General features: G+C 41.2%; 1 protein-coding gene across 30 annotated transcripts in view; it reads left to right on the top strand.

Annotated features, from left to right (window-relative positions):
* LOC126293757 (lysine-specific demethylase 4C-like) overlaps nucleotides 1-17,237 on the top strand; it is a 332,566-nt gene that overhangs the window by 301,497 nt on the left and 13,832 nt on the right. For all 30 annotated transcript variants that reach the window (XM_049987134.1, XM_049987126.1, XM_049987129.1 and 27 more), the window contains one exon: nucleotides 3,956-4,072. In XM_049987134.1, the coding sequence (XP_049843091.1) occupies nucleotides 3,956-4,072 (117 nt within the window). The remainder of the gene's footprint in view (nucleotides 1-3,955; nucleotides 4,073-17,237) is intronic.

The following is a 17,237-nucleotide window of genomic DNA, read 5'->3' as shown; positions in this document are numbered from 1 at the left end:
ACTTCAACCCATAGCCTTAAACAGGTGCAGATAACTTTAAAAAAATAATTTTTTTAAAAAAAGTAAAAAAAAAATTGCTATTAGCAGAATCAAACCAGCCACGTTGCAGTTAGCAGACATTCATTACCACTCAGTTAACCAGTGAGTCTATTAAAATATTTTACTGAGTTTTGCCTGGGAACTGTCTACTTTTCAAAGGCATTTTTCTAGTGTTTTTGAGAATGTGTTATACTTCCTTCGAGATACTGATGTCTGAGCACTGATCTTCAAATTCTGTAAATGTGCGGAACATTGGAGCGAGCCAACCTGTAAGGTTCCCATTTGAGTCAGATTATCTGAAAGTGGCCCCATCCCCTCCCCCATGAACCATGAACCATGGACCAGCCATCGTGAGGTGGTTTGCATGTCTCATAGATACAGATAGCCATAATGTAGGTACAACCACAACAAAGGCGTATCTGTTGAGAGGCCAGATAAATGTGTGGTTCCTGAAGAGGGACAGCACCCTTTTCAGCAGTTGCAGGGGCAATGGTATAGATGGTTGACTGATCTCACCTCGTATCATCAACCAAAATGACCTTGCACTGCAGGTACTGATATCTTGAAATCTTTGAAGCTAATTTTATTGACTTATTTTGAGAATTGTGTTGTACTATTTTAAGGGTTGGGTTGGTTTTTTTGGGGGGAGGAAGCCAAACAGCGAAGTCATCGGTCTCATTGGACTAGGGAACCCTTCTGGCATTTTCCTGAAGAGATTTAGGGAAATCACAGAAAACCTAAATCAGGATGGCTGGGCACTGGATTGAACTGTCATCTTCTGGAATGTGAGTCCATTGTGTTAACCACTGTGCCACCTTGCTCGGTACTATTTTAGGAATTTCATGCTGGGCAATGAGTTTGAAATCCTGTAAGTTTGTAGAAAATTGAAAAGTATGGAGCTGACACTCTCACAACCCTCCCCTGTCCATCGTGAGCATTTCCACAGGAATTTTGCCAGTGGGGGACGGACTCTAAAATTGACATTTTGAATATAATTGTCATGTCATGCCATAAGAACTAAATTTAAAGGTGACACTAAAAATGTTTTGTACCCTGGAGAACTGATGTTATCCACTCAGTATATGATGAACAATTGCACTCCATACTGTAGAAGAGTTAGGGTAGGTACCTATGCTTTCTGCTGTTTACAGGCGAAGCAGTTGGTGTGTAGCACCATTTACATGTGGTACATCCATCCACTATTGCTGCACTAACAACATACTCCATCTTTGTGTCAATATCTTAATGGCTTCCCTGATGACTGTCATGTTAGGAATTTTTCACTAATTTCTGGAAGAAAGTCTATGTAGAATATAAGCTTGGGGAAAACAGTCTGTGATCTAAGCAAGCAAGTATTTGAACTGCAGGATCTCACAGTGATATGAAGTTATAAAATCTTCCCAGCGTTGCAAGCATGGGAAGCACTCAATCACTAAACATGGTTGGCAGCCCGATAAGATTTTACTTATCCATTTTGCTGTGAGATTGCACAGTTGACACTCATTTATTGTGTCATGCTGTCTTCTCCAAGCTTGCACTCTAAATGCACTGTTTTCATAAACAGCCCAAGAAGATTTTAGCAACATAAGCAGGTCATTTTTGTAAGTCTGATTTGTGCCTTGATAAATTATTTTGACAGTAAAATGAGACAGGTGTAGGAAGTATTTCTACTTATGGAGCAGTACAAAAGATGTCATACAGTGATATTTATGAATGCATTGCCTGTCTGAACCAAATATTCCTTCATTTTCCAAAAAAAAGAAAGGGTTTTGGGGATAAAGACATAAAGGCGCCAAATTAGAAAGCACTCGTGTGTCTAGGTGAAGAGAGATACACCAAGACAGAACAACAAGATTCTACAAGCTTTGGAAGTTCACTGTATCATGGTGTAAATTGTTCCAATATTTTCCTCATGTTAACTAGTGACTGTAACCAGGGCTGTATTACATATTGTGTAGATGCTGTGTTTGGGCTCTGTCAGAAGAAATTTTGTGATAAGTTGCCCACAAAAACAGAATTACAGAGAAATTTTTGAATTAAAGGTAGTAATACATCATTCAAGACTTATTATTTAGATCCATAAACTTTCACTGCACAATTTATAATTTAATGAAGTATCAAATAAATGAAAAGAATTAAATCATTAAGGCATTCAGCACTGTTTATTGCCATAACTGTGACCAACTATTTTTTTTTTAGAAAGAACAGAAAATAAAGCTTGAGACTCATGGCCAAGTAAAACTCAGTGTTTTAGTTTTAATACTAATGTGTCGTAACTACAAGCAAACATGTTTGTTAGGTTAATGCAACATAACAAAACCAAAATTTAATTGTATTAAATCCTAATACAATACTTTCTTGCAATACCTCATTAGTGAATGAGGTCATCTTTGAAACATCTTTCTCCAGCATCTGGAGCTCAAGGATCTGCATCTGTCAACAGGTTTGCTCAAAATGAGGTATCGAAGAAATCAGCTTTGGGGGGAAATCAAAATCACTTCAAACTGTACATATGTGAACATTGGCTGCAACTGGGCATCAATGTGAATTGGTGGGAGAGATTGAAAATTTGTGCCAGACCAGGATTTGAACCCAGCTTCCATGCTTACTAGACAGGTGTGCTGATCACCGTGTCATTTGGATGCAGTGGTCATCGCAGCTGTACAGGCTACCATAGCATGCCTCCCGTCTTTGCATCTGTATGGGTGTAATGCACCATTGTTTACAGAGCTACAAATCTCATGGAGAAACAGAATGAGCAGAGTTTCACAAGGTGTCTGTTTGCGGAATCCGTGTTAATTTTTATAGAAGAGTTTTTCATTCTCCAAAAAGTGATAATTCTTGAGCATGAAACATGTTCCATAATTCTACAGCACATTGACATCCATGATATAGGACTTGTGTGCATCTGTCCTATGGCCCTTCTTGTAGAGAGGAATGACCTGCACTCTTTTCCAGTTGCTAGGTACCCTTTGTTCCTCCAGTGATCTACAATAAACAGCTGCCACAAGCAGAACAAGTTCTTTCCCATAATTTTTGTAGAATCTTGCAGATATCTCATCTGGTCCTGACACTTTTCCACTACTAAACGATTCTATCCCTTTTCTGTTCAACAATAATTTATCTCAATGTCTGCCACTTTGACATTTATACAATCTTCCATTGCAAAACAAGTTTGGGAGACTGAATTCAGTATTTTGCCCTTTCCTCTGTTACCTTCCACTTCAGTGCCAGTATGGTCTCTGAGTGAATAAACAGATGACTTCAAACCACTTACTGATTTTACAAAAGAGTTATTACTCAGATTGGTCGCAAAAATTTCAGGTTCAAAGTCACTGAATAATTCTCTCATTGCCCTCCTTACACTCGTTTTCACTTTGTTCAGCCTTTTTTTTTTTTGCCAGCAATGTTTTGACTTCTCTCGAATCTGATATGAAGCTCCCCTTTTGTGTGTGTGTGTGTGTGTGTGTGTGTGTGTGTGTGTGTGTAGCAGTCGGCTAACAAGACTATTAAACCACAGTGGGTCTTTGCTATCCTTAGGACCTTGCTCAAAGCATACTTATGTATGGCATATTGAATAATGTTTTTAAATTTTTCCCTTGTGTTTCCATAACCAATAGGAAAAAGCTTGGAAATTGGTACAGTAGAAACACTGCCATACATTTCACTTGTGGTATGCAGAGTATGGTTAAGTTGTGAATTTTGCTACAGCAGAGAAGAAATGAGACACTGCAAATGGCATAGGAAAATGCTTGTGATCTCTCTCTCTCTCTCTCTCTCTCTCTCTCTCTCTCTCTCTCTCTCTCTCTCTCTGTTTTTTTTTTTTTTTTTTAAGTATTTGTCTTAATTTCTGCTCATTTGTTTGCACGTGAGAGGTTGTTTCAGGGGATTACATCTCGCCACTTTACTTTTGCAGAGCCGGGACTGCTCACGCCTTGGCACACCTCTTCTCAACTCTGAAGTGGATGTCTGGCTGAACGGAATGAGGTGTTCAGCAACCTTTCAGGGTGTGACAATCAAGCAGGAGTTTGACGTGAGTACAGGTGTACATGGCACTAACATTATGGATGTTAAATTGTCTACAGTAAAAAATTAAGTTCATTGTGCACTGAAATTAGGGTAACCTGATCCCTAACATCTTTGCAAGGTTTTTCACAGACATTATGGATAAAACTGGACATCATCAGAAAAATATTTGAAAGCATTTCTTATCAACTATACCTACAATTTGTATGGATATCAGGATCCCTGAAAATGAAAATAATTCTTGGAACTTGAAAGAAATTATATATATGGAGTGTATCAAAAGTATTTCTACAGACTTTGGAAACAGGTTATTTATGTCAAAAAAAGAAAAAGATTGTAGAAACACATTCTGAAAAATCTTTTGTTTTTGAGTTATTAATGAAAGTTGACAATTTACGTGATTGGAGCTCATCTATACGTAAATTTGTAATAAATGCTCAAAATGTCCTCCTTTTACTTATAATGACACACACTCTTGTCAAATCATGGACTATCACACCATTTCAAATACTCCCTGATAGTTTTGAATGGTTTTACAGGCTCCCGTAACATTTTTATGAAGCATTTATGTATCCGGGTTGTCTGTTCTGTAGACCAATTGTTCAAAGTGTACCTGAGATAATAATGCAAAGGACTGAGATCAGGGGAAGATGCACGCCACAGCAGTGATCCTCATTTGCCTGTCTGTCTGTCATGCTAGATACCAGTCAGCAAATCTCGAACACTGAGACTGAAATTTGCTGGAGCTCCAACGTGCATAAACCACATATTTCTTCTTCTCTGCGGGGGCACATCTTCTAGCAATCTTTGAGGGTGTTCCAAATAGAGTCCCTGTATACACCTCTGTAAGACCTGCTGGGAGAATCTTTGGTCCTATCAGACAGTCACCTACAATTCCAGCACGCACATCAGTCTTAAAATGATGCCGACGTCTAGCCCATGGGGTAGTATGAGGATTGTGATCGGCCCATGTGTGTTGGTTGTGGAAATTTATTATTTTGTCTCTTCCAAATGTTACCTCAGCTGTAAGCAAAATTAAAAAGACAAGAAACGGATTGACAGATTGTGCGACAAACTGTCAGTGAAAGGTTTCCTGCAATGGGAGATTGGCAAGCATAAGGCCCTGCACATGATATGGATACATGAGTTGCTTGTGAAGTGTCCTCTGTGCTGAAATCAGGAAATGTACCACATGCCAGGGTCACTTGTCTTGTGCTGATACCTGGCTTTTCTTGGTCTTCCTCAGTCAGTAGTCTGTGGTAATCCAGTGATTCACAGCACCAGTAGTTGAATGTCTTGACTGTCTTCAGTGTGGAAACACCATCTGATACACAACTGTGCAGAACTGTATCCATTACCAGTGGTGCAACCCTACACAAAAATTGTGTCTTCCTGTTCGCAAAATGAATATCCTGCCATATGTGAACTGAGTACTTCCAATTAACTCACTACTTGAATTACATGTAGGTCCATAGTGGACATGTTTAAAACAGGCAAGTGACAAATGTAAACATCACAATGCCCTCTAGGACACAGCAAGTCAAACAGGTGCATAAATTACCTGGGAGTAGGCATTAGGAGTGATTTAAAATGGAATGATCATATAAAGTTGATCGTCGGAAAAGCAGATGCCAGACTAAGATTCACTGGAGGAATCCTAAGGAAATGCAATCCGAAAACAAAGGAAGTAGGTTAAAGTACGCTTGTTCGCCCACTGCTTGAATACTGCTCAGCAGTCTGGGATCTGTATGAGATAGGGTTGACAGAAGAGATAGAGAAGATCCAACAGAGAGCAGTGCGCTTCATTACAGAATCATTTAGTAATCGCGAAAGCGTTATGGAGATGATAGATAAACTCTACTCGATAAACTAGATAAACTCGGTACGGGCTTTTGTTGATGTTCCGAGGACTACCTTCACTGAGGAGTCAAGCAGTATATTGCTCCCTCCTATATATATCTCACGAAGAGAGCATGAGGATAAAATCAGAGAGATTAGAGCCCACACAGAGGCATACCAACAATCCTTCTTTCCACTAACAATACGAGACTGGAATAAAAGGGAGAACCGATAGAGGTACTCAGGGTACCCTCCACCACACACCATCAGGTGGCTTGTGGAGTATGGATGTAGATGTAGATGTAGATACGTGAAGGTGTTGGGTTGTACCTGGAAATCCATTGAATTTCATCTTACATTAATACTCTGAAAATGAACAATTTTTGGACATACTTTTATATGAGCTTTTTTTCAGAACTTGACATATTAACCTGTCTCCAAAATATATATATATTTTTTAAAAACAAACTTGTATATATTTTTTTTCATTGTGCATAATATGGAAAAAATTAACAATAATGCAGGGATGACACACGACCATGTCTAGGGGCTGTATTCATGGTGACATATAAAAATAGCTGGAAACAATTTATATTAATGTCAGATCCACAGTAACCTGCCTCCAAAGACTGTAAAAGTTTTTTTGAAACACCTATCTACATGTTTTTTCTCTCTCTCTCTCTCTCTCTCTCTCTCTCTCTCTCTCTCTCTCTCTCTGTACACAATATGGAAAGGATTAATAATAATATGGGGATAACACTGTAGCATGTCAAGGGATTGTATTGCTGGTGAAACCTAAACATAGCCAAAAATAAGTGATACTATTGTCACATCCACAGTCTTTGGAGTCACTCAACATACCAGAAACATTCCAGATATCATCTATGTGCAAATGTAGCTCAATAGGATGAAAAGAACTCTATAAAACCTTCTGGGAAATTTGGGAAATGAATATCAATATGAAGAACCTTGAAGAAGGAACTTAACATCCAAGAAAAAATATTTGTAAGCCTTTATGTGCTGATAAGTCGTTTATCTTTTTAGAGAAATATATATAAATCTACATTTATAACTGACAGTTGGAGTAATCAGAGGAAAGCGGGGCAGTTAAATAAGGAGCTGGAAAGTGTCAGGTAATCAGCTAGCTCTCAAACTGATTAATTCACTCATCATGTTTCAAAGGAAGTCAAGATATAAATTAACGAAAGACATGAAAATTGTAGCATTGATAGTGTCACTGATCACAAGTGATCTATAGTTGTGTTTCACATTGATTCATGTACGAGTTCACATTGTTCTGGTGCTGGGATGTTGTTGCTGCTACTCTGGGAGAATCTACGGCTTCCTCTGTTATATTAGGTAGCTACTGTTTATCTGCTATTGGTTGAAATTCTTTGTGGAATGTGTGTGTATTATATCAATTAGTGCATCAAAATCATAAATTTCTCTTTGTTCCTCAGGATTATTCATGGGTAGAATCATTATCCTTGAATGATTTTCGTCTGTTGTGTAAGAAGATTGTAATTTTGTAAATGTATAGGGAGGGAACGCTAAGATTTGTAGTTTTTGAAACAGTGAGTGGGAACCAGAATGAGATTTTCACTCTGCAGTGGAGTGTGCACTGATATGAAACTTTCTGGCAGGTTAAAACTGTGTGCCAGACTAAGACTCGAACTTGGGACCTTTGCCTTCCGGGGGCAAGTGCTCTGCCAACTGAGCTACCCAAGCATGACTCACGCCCCCTCCTCACAGCTTTACTTCTGCCAGTACCTTGTCTCCTACCTTCCAAACTTTACAGAAGCTTCCCTGCGAACCTTGCAGAACTGGCACTCCTGAAAGAAAGGATATTGCAGAGACATGGCTTAGGCACAGCCTGGAGGATGTTTCCACAATGAGATTTTCACTCTGCAGCAGAGTGTGTACTGATATGAAACTTCCTGGCAGATTAAAACTGTGTGCCAGACCGAGACTCCAGGAAGTTTCATATCAGCGCACACTCCGCTGCAGAGTGAAAAATCTCATTCTGGAAACATCCCTCAGGCTGTGGCTAAGCCATGTCTCTGCAATATCCTTTCTTTCAGGAGTGCCAGTTCTGCAAGGTTCGCAGGAGAGCTTCTGTAAAGTTTGGAAGGTAGGAGACGAGGTACTGGCCAAAGTAAAGCTGTGAGGACAGGTTTTGAGTCGCGCTTGGGTAGCTCAGTTGGTAGAGCACTTGCCCGCAAACGCAAAGGTCCCGAGTTCGAGTCCTGGTCCGGCACACAGTTTTAAACTACCAGGAAGTTTCAGTGAGTAGGAAGATTCTTTTGACTGTGTGTTCATGTGGACAAAAATATGGAAACACTAAAATTAAAAGACATTACCACCCCCAAAATGGTGTAGAAAAATCATTGGCTTTAGAAACAGCTTCCAGTTGTCTCAGAATGTATAAATATGTATCCTGTATGGTTTTCAAGGGAATCTTGTACCATTGAGCCTGCAAAATACCAGGGTGGTTTGAAAAGTACTTAGATTTACTACAATTTTTATTTTATTTATTTATCTCTTGTTCGGGTGATCCATGTTGTGACACTATCACAGGATATGGAACGTGTGAAATTTACAAGCTTTTGGCTAGAATTTATGGTAATACATAAAACAAAACAAAAACAGTAAACATTAACTTAGGTCCCACTACAAACAATACATTTTAGAGATAGATAGAGGTTACAAAACTAAAACAGTAAACAGTAACTTAGGTCCCACTACAAAAAATATGTTTTAGAGATAGATAAAGATTACAAAATAATAAGTTGTCAATGCTAGCGCAACAAATTGTTCACGTGATATTCATTGGACTGTTGCCTGTAAACACATGCCATGTCAGTGCTGTTGGAAGAGAGCTGCGGTGGTGATGTAGCTCTGTTGTTGTTCCTGAATAGCAGTTTGCAAAGATGGATAAAACCGAGATACGAGCAGTGATTAAGTACTTTGTAAAGAAAGGTATGAAAGCAAAGGACATTCACTCAGATTTCCAGAATACACAGGACTCTGCTCTTTCATATTCAACTGTTGCCAAGTGGACATATGAATTTAAATTTGGTGGGGAGAGCTTGGATGATGATCCGCGCAGTGTTCAGCTGAGATGTGTCACTACTCCAGAAGTCATTGCAAAGGTGCAAAAAATGGTCATTAAGGATCACCAATTGAAAGTGCATGAAATTGCTCATGCTTGGTAGATGTCAGCTGAAAGGGTATACCACATTGTAACTGAGGAATTAGAAGTGAAAAAATTATCTGCAAGACTGCGAGAATAGACATATCGGAACAATGTTTGGCCCGTTGTAGGAGAAATGAACAAGATTTTTTGGACTGGCTTGTGACCACGGATAAAGCTTGGTTGCACTACTATACCCCAGAGACAAAACAACAGTAAAAGCAGTGTAAACAGACTGATTCTCTGCCACCAAAGAAAGCAAAGACAATTCCTTCGGTGGGAAAGTTCATGGCATCGGTGTTCTGGGATGCGAAGGGGATTCTGTTTGTAGATTATCTCCCCACTGGGCAAACAATTACTGGAGAATGCTATGCTAACCTGCTGGACAAATTGCAACAAAAGATAAGTGAAGAAAGGGCAGGTTTAGCAAGGAAGAAAGTCATCATCCATCAAGACAATCTGTGCCCACCCACGTGTGTCCTCAACATGGCAAAATTACACAAACTAAGGTATGAATTGTTGCCACACCTGCCCTTATTCACCTGATGTGGCTCCGTTAATACTTCCATCTCTTCCTGAAACTGAAAATTTTTCGTGGTGGATGAAGATTCACTTCAAATGAAGAACTGATAGCCAGAGTTGACAACTATTTTGCAGGCCTGAAGGAAACTTATTTTCAAGATGGGATCAAGGATCTGGAACATCAATGGACCAAGTGCATTTATGTACAAGGGAACTACATTGAAAAATAAAAAAAGTTTCAGTGATGTAAGTACTTTTTTCTATTCGATTCCGAGAACTTTTAAACCACCCTTGTAGTGGTGGCTTTAGGTAATGATGGTGGAGACGGATAGCAATCACACGTCCTTCTCTCTAAAGTAAAGGCTCAATGATATTGTTGTCTGGTAATTGTGACAGTCAGGGAGGATCCGACAGTTTGTGAACAGGGGCTCTGTCATCTTGAAACACAGCATCACCATTGGGGAACATGGGATGGACCTGATCAGCAAAAATGGTCATACAGTCCTAGACATTGATATGTCTTGCAGAGTAATGATGGTGCCTGTGGAATACTTATCCACCCAAATGACTTTCTTTCATTGTTCCATTACCCAGGTCTTATGGCTCTGGCACTATGTTACTGGTATTTGTATCACTGATCAGTGGCTTTTGAATTCCAGCCCTCCGTGCGATCCCCAACTTGTGGAGCTGCCTCCGTGCTGTTTCAGTACTGACAGGGTTCACGAGTGCATTGTTGAGTCCTGCAGTGACATTTTCACCTGTCATCCTCTTATTTTTCATCACAATCCTCTTCACTGACTGTTGTTCACAGTCACCCAACAGACACTTTCATCCACATTGCATTAGTGGATGATGTTTTCCACTTTCCCTGTGCAAGGTATAAATCATCGATACGGAGCCTCCTAAAACACCAAGCAGTTCAGCTGCTGTGAACATCTGCCATATGAGCATCAACAATTTGCTCACATTTGTATTCACTTAACTCCAATGTAACTCACTACAGAACCTGTTGTGACAATTAATGACACTTGAAATATTTTGAGGACATTATGCAGGTGTCATTTCTGATCAAATACAAGAGCACAATGTGCTGGCTCGGCTAGCATCTGTATTTGTGTTTGAGTGTGCATTTCTCACAGTGTTTCCACGTTTTTGTCCACCAGCTGTAACTGTGGTATGCTGTTTTCCTTGTACTCGAATCAATAGCATTTGCTCGTATTTGCATTGAAAACGTAATTCTAGTTAATATACACACTGTGATCAAAAGTATCCAGACACCTGGCTGAAAATGACTTATAAGTGTGTGGCGCCCTCCATCGGTAATGCTAGAATTCAATATGGTGTTGGCCCACCCTTAGCCTTTATGACAGCTTCCAATCTTGCAGGCATACGTTCAATCAGATGCTGGAAGGTTTCTTTGGGGAATGGCAGCCCATTGTTCACGGAGTGCTGCACTGACAAGAGGTATCAATGTCGAATGGTGAGGCCTGGCACGAAGTCAGCATTCCAAAACATCCCCAATGTGTTCTATAGGATTCAGGTCAGGACTTTGTGCAGACCAGTCCATTACAGGGATATTATCTGTAACCACTCTCGACAGGCCGTGTATTATGAACAGGTGCTCGATAGTGTTGAAAGATGCAATCACCATCCCTGAATTGCTCTTCAACAGTAGGAAGCAAGGTGCTTAAAACATCAATGTAGGCCTGTGCTGTAATAGTGCCATGCAAAGCAACAAGGGGTGTAAGACCCCTCCATGAAAAACATGACCACACCATAGCACCACCGCCTCCGAATTTTACTGTCGGCACTATATGCTGGCTGATGACGTTCACCGGGCATTCGCCATATACACACCCTGCCATTGGATCACCACACTGTGTATCATGATTCGTCACTCGACAGAACATTTATCCACTGTTCAATTGTCCAATGTTTACACTCTTTACACTAGGCGAGGTGTTGTTTGGCGTTTATGGCGTTTACCGGCATGATGTGTGTCTTATGAGCAGCTGCTTGACTGTGAAATCTTAGTTTCCTCAGCTCCCACCTAACTGTTACAGTACCTGCAGTGGATGCTGATGCAGTTTGGAATTCCTGTGTGATAGTCTGGATAGATGTCAGCCTATTACACATTACGACCCTCTTCAAATGTCGGCGGTCTCTGTCAGTTGACATACGAGGTCGGCCTGTATGCTTTTGTGCTGTATGTGTCCTTTCACGTTATGACTTCACTATGACATCAGAAACAGTGGACCTAGGGATGTTTATGGGTGTGGAAATATCACATACAGGTGCATGATACAAGTGACATCCAATCATCTGGCCACATACAAAGTCCATGAGTTCCGCAGAGTGGCCCATTCTGCTCTCTCACAATGTCTAATGACTACTGAGGTTGCTGATATGGAGTACCTGGAAGCAGGTGGCAGCACAATGCAACTGATATGGAAAACATATGTTTTTGGGTGTGTCCAGATACTTTTTATCACGTGGTGCATTTCGTAACAAGTCAATATTCAAATTGCTGCTTAACTTCTTGTCCACATTTACTACAAGGAATTTAATTGTGTCAGCTTCTTCCATAAGTCAGTTGTTATTTTAAGCTCCACTTATTTCGGATGTTCAGTTTTGATGTGAACCATATGGGTTTTCTCAATGTGCATTTTCAACTCGTTTTTCTGGAAACAGTTTTCTACGGTATCAAGTGTGTAGACGACGGAGGGCAGAATTTTGTCTGATAATCAGCTTCAATTAAAGTAGATGCATTGCCTGCAAACAGAACTGCACTCAACCATTTTTCTTGCAGGCCTACAATGAACACATCCCCTCGCTACATAGCTGGCAGGAATTTTCCACCCTTGAGTCTAGATAATCAGAAGACTTGTAGAAGGACAGGCTAACATGACATGCTTTTAATTGTCTTTTGTATTGGTAGGGATTCAGTAAAACTGTCGAATGGTAGAAACTTATTTGCATCTGGCTGAAGTGCGGAACATAGACACTTGTAATAGATCAGAATGTTGCACTAGCATTTGAGCGAGCTCTTTTCAGATTTCGGTCTCACTGCAGTCCTAGGCGTATGTGTGCGTGTGTGCGTGTGTGTGTGTGTGTGTGTGTGTGTGTGTGTGTGTGTGTGTGTGTGTGTGTGTGTTAGAGAGAGAGAGAGAGAGAGAGAGAGAGAGAGAGAGAGAGAGAGAGAGAGAGAAGGGGCTCTTTAAAACAGCTGCCTCTTACTGCTATTGTAAATCTTGGCTAATTCCGTATTTGTGAAGACTTTCCTGCAAAATGAAATCTGCAACTGCACCCTGGGAGACAACTGGCTTTATTTCCATTTCCTAAAAATCAAACCGAGCATTTCATTCCCTTAAAGAACATTCAGTACCTCTGCTATGATATTTCGACCTCATGATTAGTCCAAATTTAAATGATTAGCAATCCCAAAAATGTCTAATTTGTATAATTAGTCAATACTTTGTTACCTAGGGAGTTATTGTTGTTTAAATCAAATAGTAATATGTAAAACTACTGATTTGAAAAAAAGAGTCCACATTACAGCTGCACTTTAAGTGATATAACTATTGAAGATATAATGAAAACAATCAATTTTTGACCATGTAATGTTATTGGGTAGATAAAAACAATCTGCTCGCCAAATGGTGGCAGAACACACTCATAAAATAAGATTATAATCAGGTAAGCTTTCAAAGCCAGTCTTTCCTTCTCATCCCCTGACCCATGGTTCTGCATGAATGTTCAAAATCTACCCATTTTCCTAGACCTCTCCTGTTCTTTTCCTTCACACCACTTCATTTCCCTTCAACCCTTCTGCCAGAAGAACTAGCCACTGTCTCTGAAAGCTTGGCTAATCATAACCTTCTTTTATGTGCGTGTTCTGCTGCCACTTGGTGAGTAGATATTTTATCGACCCAATTACATTATGCTGAAGATACAGGATTCAATAAAAACATTTCTATAAAAAGAGTAGACTGCTACTCACCATATGGTATAGATTTTGAGTCAAAGACAGGCACAACAAGAAGACTGCTTAACAAGTGAGCTTCCAGCCAAAAGGCCTTCTTCTGAGCTAGGCAACAAACACACACACATTCATGCAAACACACCTCACACATGCATGACCACTGCCTCCAGCTACCGAGCCCAGACTGCGAGCAGCAGCGCACAATGGGAGACTCAGACAGGTGGTGGGGTAAGGAGGAGGCTGGGGCAGAGAAGGGGAGAGTTAACAGGGTAGAGGTGAGGGATCGCCAGGTGAGAGAACTCTGCCAGCTGTCAGATCGTCAACCTAAACCCTGCCACAGTCACCTTATTCCAGAAATCCAGCGGAATCACCAGTCTCTCCTCAAATCCTTAGGCTCATCCTAGAACCTCTCCCTTGAGTCTATCTCTCTCCTCATCCCTACCACTCCCTGCTTCCTCAAGTCCATAAACCCAACCACCTAGGTGCCCCATTGTTGCCAGCTACTGTGCCCCTACTGAAAGAATCTCTGGTCTCATAGACCGCCGCGTGGTAATAGCCAAGCGGTCTAAGGCGCTGCAGTCATGGACTGTACGACTGGTTCCGGCGGACGTTCGAGTCCTCCCTTGGGCATGGGTGTGTGTGTTTGTCCTTGGGATAATTTAGGTTAGGTAGTGTGTAAGCTTAGGGGCTGATGACCTTAGCAGTTAAGTCCCATAAGTTTAACACACATTTGAACATTTTTTCTCATAGACCAACGTCTTCAAGCTGTTACCCACAACCTACACTCCTTCCTTTATTATGTGGTGCCCTGTTCGTCATTATTGATGCCACTTCTCTTTACACCAATGTCCCTAGTGTCCAGGAACTTGCCACTATTAACTGTACCTTTCTCAATGCCTGATGGATTCCAGACGTATATCCTCTGTCATGGTGACCTACGAGCTCAGTCATGGTCACCATGACCAATTGTATCCTTACCCACAATTACACCATGGGCCATTAAAATTGCTACACCACGAAGATAACATGCTACAGACGCAAAATTTAACTGACAGGAAGAAGATGCTATGATATGCAATGGTGCACTCGATGACGAACCTGGGTGCACGAATGGCAAAACGTCATTTTTTCGGATGAATCCAGGTTCTGTTTACAGTTTCATGTTGGTTGCATCCGTGGTTGGCGACATCGTGGTGAACGCACATTGGAAGTGTGTATTAGTCATCACCATACTGGCATTTCACCTGGCGTGATGGTATCGGGTGCCATTGGTTACACATTTCAGTCACCTCTCGTTCGCATTGACAGCTCTTTGAACAGTGGATGTTACATTTCAGATGTGTTATGACCCGTGGCTCTACCCTTCATTCTATCCCTGCAAAATCCTACATTTCAGCAGGATAATGCACGACCACATGTTGCAGGTGCTGTACAGGCCTTTCTGGATACAGAAATTGTTTGACTGCTGCCCTGGCCAGCACATTCTCCAGATTTCTCACCAGTTGAAAACGCCTGGTCAATGGTGGCCTAGCAACTGGCTCGTCACAATATGGCAGTCACTACTCTTGATGAACTGTGGTATTGTGTTGAAGCTGCATGGGCAGCTGTAACTGTACACGCCATCCAAGCTCTGTTTGACTCAATGCCCAGGCATATCAAGGCCGTTATTATGGCCAGATGTGGTTGTTCTGGGTACTGATTTCTCAGGATCTATGCACCCAAATTGCGTGAAAATGTAATCACATGTCAGTTCTAGTATAATATATTTGTCCAATGAATACCCATTTATCATCTGCATTTCTTCTTGGTGTAGCAATTTTAATGGTCAGTAGCATGCTTCACCTCTGAAGGCATCATCTACAAACAAATTTGTGGTACAGTGATGGGCATCCACATGGCTCCATCTTAGGTCAGCCTGTTCATGCGCCATCTAGAGGAATCCATCCTAACCATCCGCAATTTTGAATCCTTCACCTGGTTCAAATACATTAATGAAATCTTTGTGATCTGGATTGAAGTTGAGGACACCCTATCCACATTCATCCAAGACCTCACCTTCACCTCTATTTGCTTCACCTAGCCCTCCTCAACCCAACAAACCACCATCCTTGATGTGGCCTCCATCTCAAAGAGGACTACATCAGTTCCTTCTTCCATATCAAACCTATCAACTATCGGCAATACCTGCACTTTGATACCTGCCACCGACTCCATGCCGAGAAGTCCCTTCTGTACTGCCTAGTTGCCTTTGGCCATCACATCTGTAGTGATGAGTAGTCTCTCTTGAAATACAGTGAAGGTCTCACTCAGACTGTAATTATCCTCCCATACTTTTACCGAAGCAAATCTCCCATGCCTTGTCCCTCCAATCACACACCATCTCCTAAGTCCCACCATCTGACCAGAGCAGCAATCCCCTCATGTCTTTCTACCACCCAGGTCCGGAGCAACTGAATCACTTCTGCACCAGGGTTTTGACTACCTCTCATCATGCCCTGAAATAAGGAATGCCCTGCCCCCTATCCTCCCCATCCCTCCCACAGTGGTATTCTGCAGCCCACCAAACCTACACACTCTCCTTGTCCATCCCTACTCCACACCTGCTCCCTACCCCTTGCCTCATGGTTCATATCCCTGTGATAGTCCTAGACCTGTCCCATACATCCTCCCATCACCAATTACTCCAGTGCAGTCACAAGCATCACCTATCCCATCAAAGGTAGGGTTTCCTGTAAAAGCAGTCACGTTTTCTACAACCACTGTTCTGCCTTCTGTAACACTCCTGATCTCAGCCATCATTAGTCACTGTCCTCCAGTCACCCACCCCCTTCACTGTTACCACTCCAGCACTACACAGCCATCAATTCTACCAACGCACCGACAGTTCTTTTACTTCTTTTCTGCTCCCCCTCGTTTTAACTTCCTGATTGCACCTAGTCAGTCTACCCTCTCCCCACCTCCTCCCTGTGTGCTCACATAAGCAATGCTCTAATGTCCCAAACCTCTGTCCTTCTATTTCTTCCCTCCATGCCCATGCTTCCCCCTTACCCCCACCATCCAGATAACTTTTTCCATTATGCACTGTTTTTCATAGTCTGGCATCAGCTGCCAGAGACAGTGGTCTTGTGTGCGTGTATGTGTGTGGGGGGGGGGGGGGGGGGGGTGTTGTATACAACAGTATACAATCTAATTTTACTTTATAATAGGAACTTAAGAATGTAGTCCAAAATATTTGACATAATAATACTTTAGATTTTAGTTTCTACAGCAGGTTATAGAGACACGCCTCAACGAGCCATGATGCTAGATGTTTTTTGAATGTCTCTCCAGTTATTACTTCAGTTCATTTGGCAGTGCATTGAAGTATTTTGCTTCATTAATATATGGATTGTTTGCAGTTTTTTTTCAGTCTTCTGAGTATCATGTGGTAATTTTGTACTTGTCTAGTATATGTCTTATCTTATATGGTTAATACTATTGTTTCAAACATATACATTGAACAGATAGTCAGAATTTTAAATTCTATAAACAACTCCTTACATGATGTTTTAGCATCTTTTTTTGCCTAGTATTCTCAAGGCTCTTTTCTGGAGTTTAAATACACGGTCTACGTGAGTTTTAGAAGGCCCACCTCAC

The sequence above is a fragment of the Schistocerca gregaria genome, chromosome 10 (assembly GCF_023897955.1).
Source record: "Schistocerca gregaria isolate iqSchGreg1 chromosome 10, iqSchGreg1.2, whole genome shotgun sequence".
NCBI classification, from domain to species: Eukaryota; Metazoa; Arthropoda; class Insecta; order Orthoptera; family Acrididae; genus Schistocerca; species Schistocerca gregaria.
Note: the sequence above shows the minus strand (reverse complement) of the source record. Positions and strands in the feature narration are given on the sequence as shown.